This window comes from Arachis duranensis, chromosome 1 (assembly GCF_000817695.3).
Source record: "Arachis duranensis cultivar V14167 chromosome 1, aradu.V14167.gnm2.J7QH, whole genome shotgun sequence".
NCBI lineage: Eukaryota > Viridiplantae > Streptophyta > Magnoliopsida > Fabales > Fabaceae > Arachis > Arachis duranensis.
Genome location: NC_029772.3, coordinates 69,500,861 through 69,509,559, shown reverse-complemented (window position 1 = coordinate 69,509,559; position 8,699 = coordinate 69,500,861). Strand labels below are relative to the sequence as shown.

Here is an 8,699-nt window from a genome sequence, read left to right as displayed (position 1 = left end):
AAAAATCTAATCATCAATACCCATTTTATCTCTGAACTTCTTAATTATTACCCAAAATATCCCAAAATGTATATAATTACAAAACATACATCAAGTTTTTATTAAATTACTATTTCAATCTCAAATATAAATTTTGCTTCCATAATTATAGCTTTAGCAAAGGAACGAATCCTATTTCCCAAATTCTTCAAGTTTTTCTGCTTGATTTTAAGTCTGTTTTGAGCTTTACAGTTATCGATTTCTCATAGTCTTTCATTCAATCTTCCAACCACCAAATCTCATCAATTTTCTCAAAATACCACATCACAACAGTCTCAAATCATTAAAACAACCATAGCTGAGCTGTTCCTCATTGCCGAACTAACAAATCACAAGCAACAACAATAATTCAACATAAACTCATTCAAACTCAAACAATAATCGACCAAATCAACATTCACATGTCAATTCATATTTAATTATTATAAAGTTACCAAATCCTACCTCCGTACAAAATCAAAATCAACGAAAAATCTGGAGAAGCTTTTTGATCGAGCTACTGAAGAAGAAAACGTCAGAAATTGTCAGTGCCTCCTAGAAATACAATTGGCCAAATTCATGGGGAAGGGAAGCTATGTCACCGTCAACTTCTACCAGACTAAAGTAACGCTAATGTGAAGAAAAAGAAAATATGAATACTTTTATCGAGTTAAATTTTTTATTAGAGTTACGGAACTCAAGAAATCAAAGTCGAAATTTCGGTGGGAGTTACGGTTCCTCCATGCAAGCTTCCACAACTAGAAAATTGCTTAATACAGACAAATTTACACATGGATTTGGTCTTTATTACAGACGAATTTGTTTACCGACAAAATTACTGACGGATTTTGTCCCCCTATAAAAGCCTCATCGGAAATTATTTATCGACGGATTTTTTTTCGTCAGAAAATTACTGACGAATTTTTGCCAATTACCGACAGATTTTCTCTCAGTAAATTCTCCCCTCCATTTCCCTGAAACATCGAACTTTCCAATGGATTTTCCGTCAGTAATTAGAGATAGATTTTCCGACGGATTTTTCGTCGGTAATTAGAGACAGATTTTCCGGCAAATTTTCCGTCAGTAATTGGCAATAGATTTTTCGACAAATTTTTCATCTATAATTAGAACCTTGAAAAACCATTCTAAAATTTGAATACAAACAAAAAAATCTGTCTGTAAATCTTTCAGTAAGGTAAAATAAATTTCTTTTAGATTTTTCATTGCAAAATAAATTTATTTTCATACAAAATCAATATAAATTTAATAAATATATTTTTTTTATCTAATTTGTATTTGAATATTTATAATATTACAAAAAATAAACAAATTCATCGTATTATCAAACTAAAAGAAAAGTACTATAAACAAGCAAGTCAATATAATTCAAAACATAAATAAAGTGTATTGATACATCAATTACAATAATAAGTAACAACTATACATCAAAGTGTGTTGATACATCAACTATAATTCAAAACATAAACTCAATATATTGTTCAACTATACTAAATTATGCAAATAACAAGACCACATAAAAAATTCCTCATGTTTGAAATTTCAGGACTAAAATCTACTAAAACATCAAGGCATTATCTTCGTCTCATTACATCTGTGTTTATAGCTTTTATTTTTGTTTTGACACTATGTGCAATCTTTTCAATTTCATCAATATCCTTCTCCATCCTCTTCTTGATAGCCGAAAATGATGTTGCATTTCCGTCAGTGATCATAGAGCATTAAGTTTCAGTCACGCATAATGTCCTAATGAAAAAGGAAATATATTTAAAAATTATTGATTTGATGCAATAAAAAAGAGAATATTTACATAGCCAATATTGATGCCTAGAGAGCTTATTGATTTGTTTGTCGACCTCATGGATCTAATAACACAATAAATAATATTAATACCTTCAAATTATTCAACTGAAATATTGAACAAACAGTTTGAACAAGGCCATGAACAAACACTTGTTTAGGGACATTTAACATCAAAAGTCCTTGAGAAACAAGGCCATGAACGAATGAATTAACACAATGATAAGTAATAAGATAGACACCGACCTCTTTGTAGAGTTCTAAGCAATCCATTGTTATATGGATGAATGATTGATAGCGTAGTTAGATTATCAAAGAAAGTGAAAGTGAATGACGAAGGCGGGGATGCAGGGGAAAGCGAGAAATGAGAAGAGCTGTCTTGAATGTGAAATTTGTGTACCTGCTAACAGAAATAGAACTCAATACATAGAGATCTTGGATGGCATGAATTACACAAATAAAAAAACTTCATCAAATTAAAGTTAGTGGGGCTTGGGTGTCATTAAGGTATCTTTTTCTTCTTTTCAGTTTGGTTTAAATCATTTCCTTAGATAAGGCTACTTTTGCCATGCCAATTATTAATTTAATCATTGCAAAAGTTTATTATACTATGATTAAGCATGCAGAACAGGTGAATATATAAAAGCATGAAAGTAAAACAATATTTTCTTAAAGCCAAAAGTGTATTCAGACCCTTGTTACTTTTAATAAAATTATTAGTTCACTTAATTTTACTTATCCGATCCATTATTTTTATCTTTAAATTTGATAAAAGTTTAAAGAGATAACAAATAATATTAATTACTCTAAAAAAAGAGGTTGGTGTGAAAAAAATAACCTGTTTCCAAGTTGAGCATGAAGGTCAATGACCATTTTCTCCTCATAATCTGAAAGAAGGCCTCTCTTTAAGTCTGGCCTAAGATAATTTGTCCACCTTAACCTACAACTTTTTCCACATCTTAATAGCCCTGCAAGAAACCATACCTGATTGTTAAAAATTCAGATTCACTACACAAGAGATTCATTATTATTTCTGCTTGGAACAAAAAATTTGTAACTCCCCACCCAAAAATCAAGAATGCAAAAGAATAGTTTTGTATATAAGATCAAAAATTTTTATTATATATTTGTTTACCTGCTAATAGAAATAGAATTCCTAGGAAGAATAGAGCTCCTTGAGTGTCTATTCTTGACGGGGACGGATTCGGTACGCTGCCCCAGTTAGCGCACGAAAACGCCATTTTGGTGTTTGGCGCATCGGTGAGCCAGGAAGCGCCAAAATAAAATTTAATGCTTTTCCTGGGTTCTTTTTGCAAATTCATATAAAGTAGGGATCATTTTTACGATTTTTAAAATGCATACAATTAACTTAATTGTTAGAATTAGCTGGACACTCAATATTTGGTTATCAACTATTACTGCCGCCCTATTCCTCCCCGTCTCCTCCTCCGCACTCGCACCTCTTCGTCCCATTCCCCTCCGTCGCAACCGCACCTTCTTCCTCCCCTTTCCCTCCATCGCAATAACGTCCTCTTACTCCCCTTCCCTTCCATCGCAATCGCGGCCTCTTCCTCCCCTTCCCCTCCGTCACAATCGCACCGTCCCTCCCTATTTCCACCACCGAGAACGACCGAAGCCTTCCCACTCAGATAACGAGTCTGTTCAAGCGGATCGAAGCCCACAAATAGCCTCACCTCTGACGACGACGGAGCCCGATCTGCATTGTCGGTTGTCTTCGACAGTTGATGACTTCGCCGTCTCCATCAATGGAAAGAAGGTACCCGTTGTATTATCACGCTTCACTTGATTTACAAATATCCCCATTTTTCTTCGTCACAGGACTGCAATTTTCTTTGGAGGACATCTCCCAATTTTGCGTGTTTCGCTAAATTACCGCATTGTTGCTGTTTGGCACAGGGTTGCCGGGGATGAAGATACCACTGGGGGCGTGGGTGTTGCCGATGAACCAGAAATGTCTGACGGAGCAGAGGACGGAGTTGGATCGTTTGAGGGCGAAGGCTCTGCAGGGATGGACGACTTTCAGGAAGACGATACAGAACACGACCGTCATGCAGAGGCCGATGTCGACAATGGGGATGCGGTTGAATTAGAAGACGGTTTGGACGGCGCCGGAGGAATGTCTGAGAATTATGCGGAAGACGAGTTTTACGCCGTTGATTCCGGCGAGTCCATAGGTTGGATTGATTTTTTGAACCTGAGCGCGGAGGATGTTCTCCGGTTTAATTTCGCAGATGTTGACATTGCATTTGAGTTCTATCAGCAATATGCAAAGCACCATGGATTCGGCGCAAGACGTTCCAGAAGCGAAAAACGCGGCGAAGTAAGGATACGGCAGGAGTTCGTGTACCACCGACAAGGGTTCCGATCCCCGAAGTTCTACTCGATGCCTAACCGGCAAAAGAGGCCGAGGGCCGAGACACGGTGTGGATGCCCTGCAAGGATGTTACTCCGCATGGACGATTAATCAGGACGTTGGCACGTTGCGTTCTTTTCAGACGCGCATAACCACCACGTTCTTGAGTTGCGATTTTCTTCCATGCTCCCGGGCCATCGGAGGATGAGCAAAGCGGACATCCAGCAGATGAACGACATGCGCAAAGGGGGCATTGGCGACTCCCGAATCCACGGTTTTATGGCAAGCCTGGCCGGCGGGTATCATAATGTCCCGTACACAACAAGGGACATGCACAATGTAAATGCGAAGCAACGAAGGGAGGGTGGCCTAGATGCGGAATCGTGCTTGAGGTATCTCCGAGAGTGCAAGGCAAATGATCCAGCACTGTACTACGAGGAAGTCATTGACGGTGAGGGCGTGTTGCAACACTTGTTTTGGTGTGACGGCACCAGCCAAATTGATTACCAGGTGTTTGGAGACGTGGTTGCGTTTGATGCAACGTACAAGAAAAACATTTACCTTTCATCTCTCGTAGTATTCTCCGGTGTGAATCACCACAACCCAACGGTTGTCTTTGCCGCTGCACTGGTGGCAGACGACAAAGAAGAGACCTATGTCTGGCTGCTTCAGCAGTTGTAAACTTCAATGAAAGGGAAGGCTCCCGTGTCCATAATAACCGACGGTGACAGGCAAATGAAGTCTGTGATCGAGGAAGTTTTTCCAGAGGCTCACCATCGACTCTGCGCTTGACATCTACTTCGAAACGCCACGAGCAACATTGGAAAGCCCAAATTCACCAGGATGTTTAGGGATTGCATGCTCGGCGACTACGAGGTCCGAACATTTCAGAGAAAGTGGTTTGAGATGGTTGAGAAATTTGGAGTGGCCGATAAAAGATGGGTACAGGACATGTACGAGAGAAGGCACAGCTGGGCCACAGCACACATACAGGGAAAGTTCTTTGCCGGATTTCGAACAACATCAAGGTGCGAGGGCTTGCACGCTGTGATATCACGGTATGTTAAGTCTCGATACAGCTACACTGAGTTTTTACGTCATTTCCATCGATGCTTGATGTTCGTCCGCGCAAAGGAGGTGGAGGCTGATTTCGAGTGCGCAAAGGGTGACCCTGTTATGACCACCAACCTGAAACAGCTGGAGCGGAGTGCAGCCGACAACTACACTCGTGCGATATTCTATTTGTTTGTTCCCATTCTTGACAGGGCCTGTGCAATGAGGGTGGTTGACTCTGAAGACAACGGTTCCTATTTTATTCACACCGTCTCTCGATACGGCACTCCGGGGAAGGAGTGGCGTGTTGTTGCGACGTCTGATACGAGGGAGGTCCGATGCACGTGCATGAGAATGGAATGTTTCGGGGTCCCCTGCGAACATATAATTGCGGTGCTTGTTCTTAACAATGTTCATGAGATCCCGAGGTCTCTGATATTACCGAGATGGACCAAGGATGCAAAACTTGTGGCGGTGGAGTCGATGGGCGTGATTTGGGATTCTGTACAACTGACGCAACACTGGTGCCTGATGGATTGGTACCGGAAAGTGTGCAAGATTGCATGTCACAGCACCGAAAAGTTCCAGTTTGCAAGAGACATAGCCGTGCTGATGCTGAAGCACTTCGAGAACGATGATGCAGGGAACAGCAGTTTTCAACACGAGGGGCCACCTACGGAGGGTGGCAGACCCCCGGCGCGAAATCCACCCAGGCGCAATACAAAGGGTAACGGCGCTCATGGTGGAAAGAAGACCCAGCGATGTCGTTTGTGCCGGGAGGTGGGACACAACAGGACGACGTGTCCGGAGCGTCGCACAATGGAACCATCCAGCTCAGTTGCAGAAGACATGGATTCGATGGACACTGACATGGTGGGTTGGTCGCTCTATAGACGATGTAGTTAAGTTTTCTGCTCTGTTAAATGGATCTAATCATCTGTTTTTTACATTGGTGTCAGGTCTATGATAACCTATCCGGCGATCTGTATGCGACCGCGGAGATTCCTTTGTTCCAATGCTCCGATAGTGACACGCAGGCCGGGTTTGCTAACAGCGACTTCGCTGGGACCAAGACGTCCGGGCCAGTCATGTCTCTTGCCGATTGAGCAAAGGGGGCCTACAGTCGTCACCACCGTGTGTTGCAACGGCAGGTTGGTCGAACCCTTTGACGTTCTCCGGTAGGTTGTAGCCGCACACCGAATGTTGTCTGCATGTCAAATAGGTACAGAACCGTCTACATGTCGTCCACGTTAAAACAAGTTTTTGGTATGTTGGCTTTCCTTGGTATGTAAATGTTCTATAGATATCACCGTTTTTAACCGGGATTCAGGATGTGTAGGGTTTAAGTAGTGTCATGCGAACAGCTGCAAATCGACTGTCAAACCTGATGTATTATTATTCGGTCGTTGTCCACCCTTTTGTTGAACCGGACATGGTAGTTAGGGGCATTTTTACAGCCATTCTATGTTCAGTGGATATTTTGTATGTATGGTAAGTAGATATTTTTTATGTAGTTGGTAGTAACGTTCAGTGCATATTCAGATGCACGTCTCATAAAAAATCTCGTTGGAAAATGCATGTGGTTGAATCGTGACCTTGAAGTTCTTTGTAATGGATCGTTGCTTCTGGATGTAATTTAAAACACACGCTTAAAACAGCTGAAGTGAGGAGCACTAAATGAAGCACGGCAACAACTTCGAATCAATAAACAACCACTACTGATTAGGGTTCTGAGGGTATTAACACCTCACTGTGAAGTTTCAAAATTAAAAATGCAAAGATACAAAATGCAGGTGAAGTGAATCGAAAATATTGGCAGATCAGTCCATTTGCAATGCTACGTGCACGTTAACGACAGAAACGATAATCGTGTTTATCATCCAAAACATAAGCTAATGATGGGAAGGTAGAATTGTATTCCTGGGCCCTAATAACATATAAATTCAAGATACAGATGTATGGACATGCAGGTTGCACCACCGTACTTGACCGAGTTACTTGGATGGGGTTGGGGACGGTGGCTTGGGGTTTAGGGGACCGGAGTTCTCAATATATATGCAGCCGGTATTCTTGCGGCGCAAGCCGTTCGAAGACACAAACATGGCCGTGTCTTAGTTGGCATGCAGTTGCTAAGGCAGACCAGCCAATTCCAAAGCATCCGTTCGTCCTCCCGACATAGTGCGTAAACCGAACGGTCCACGCGCCCCTCTCGTTGGTAATCGTAATTGGGCTATCCTCGCATACTCCCGGCAGAGGGGGGACATTCGGCTGGAAGTGAAGACATTTCTTTGGGTTAGATCAATAAAATAGTTGACTAGAACAATAGGATATGAAATAGTTGCCCTTAAAAACAATTATCGGCACACTTACGAGAAAACGGTTTGCCAGGCGGTGCATGATTGGAATTACAAAGAACGGATTGGTCGTTCTGAACCCATCGGCTATGTGCCTTGACCTGGGGGCCGACGGATCGGTTATACAAGTGGAGTCTGTCCCGGGGCCGGCATGGGCCCAGTAGTTGATTTCCATTGTATGACCGTTGAAGAACATGACGTACATTGTGTTCTGAAGGGCGTGATAACGGAACAGCACAAGCCACTGATCCCTTAGGCCATAGCGTGCCCGAACACCGTCCCATCCTCCATGAAGCACGATCCTCCCATTAGGTTGCATATTCCAACCCACGCGATGACGATGTCCTGTAGGCGTGGTTAGGGTCAGTGGTCGCGGTAGGGACCGGCCATATTCCCGGGAGAACCGTAGCGGGAGCTTCTGTAGTGGATGGTGAAAAAAAAAGGGTTACAATGTGCCACAGATGGATGGATTGATGATTGCAGGTGGTAAAGGAATTGAAATTGGGTTCTATACCAGTGTATCAGGGTCGTTCACTGGGATTATCGCGAAGAACTGGACTGTATAGTTGCCATGTGCGGGTATTGCCGGAAGACTTCCGTAGTTGATCAATAACCCGCTAGAATGATATTGTTACCTTCCGTAGTTGATCTTGCAGTATCTTATGTCGTGGATGGCCACATAGAAAAACTTCGGTTGGTGATACGATAGCAGCATTGAGTCACCGATTCGTAGGTGGTAGTGTTCGTAAAAGGCTCGCCAGCCTCCGGCGAATACGATTTGATGCGGATGCTCCTCATCCACAACCCACGAGATGCTCCACGACTGACCGTTTGTTGTGATTACCTCGACGGGGTTGCTCATGTTATCCCGTACAACGTTGGAGAAGGCCACCGGCAATCTCTGCAGGAGCAAAAAATCGATATTGATGTGGGCTTGCATGCGGGCCTTGGGGTTATGTGAGTAGAACAAAAAAAGTGAAAACTTACAATTTGATTCTCCATGTTGGGGATTATGAATCTGAAGAAGCGACAATCAGCGAGCGGCGGCATGGTGATACCTCGTCTGCGATTTATTTGATGGT

The 8,699-nt window shown here is 42.4% G+C and overlaps 1 protein-coding gene and 1 long non-coding RNA gene across 2 annotated transcripts; one reads left to right on the top strand and one right to left on the bottom strand.

Annotated features, from left to right (window-relative positions):
• Positions 1-1,485: 1,485 nt before the first annotated feature.
• Positions 1,486-3,030, bottom strand: LOC110279562 (uncharacterized). The gene is made up of 4 exons (XR_002373162.2): positions 2,972-3,030; positions 2,675-2,804; positions 2,083-2,236; positions 1,486-1,782 (listed from the first exon to the last, which is right to left on the bottom strand). It is a non-coding gene; the product is annotated as an uncharacterized LOC110279562 (long non-coding RNA).
• A 2,023-nt stretch (positions 3,031-5,053) lies between these two features.
• On the top strand, positions 5,054-6,369 carry LOC107493880 (protein FAR1-RELATED SEQUENCE 5). The gene is made up of 2 exons (XM_016114914.1): positions 5,054-6,136; positions 6,223-6,369. Exons 1-2 carry the CDS (start codon positions 5,054-5,056, stop codon positions 6,367-6,369), a joined length of 1,230 nt encoding a protein of 409 aa, XP_015970400.1.
• The last annotated feature ends 2,330 nt before the right edge of the window (positions 6,370-8,699 follow it).

What these genes read in the sequence shown, in the direction of transcription:
- LOC107493880 (XM_016114914.1), top strand. Translation starts at nt 5,054, where the DNA reads ATGTTTAGGGATTGCATGCTCGGCGACTACGAGGTCCGAACATTTCAG. An exon ending in ATTCGATGGACACTGACATG is followed by an intron (nt 6,137 to 6,222) that starts GTGGGTTGGTCG and finishes CATTGGTGTCAG; the next exon opens with GTCTATGATAACCTATCCGG.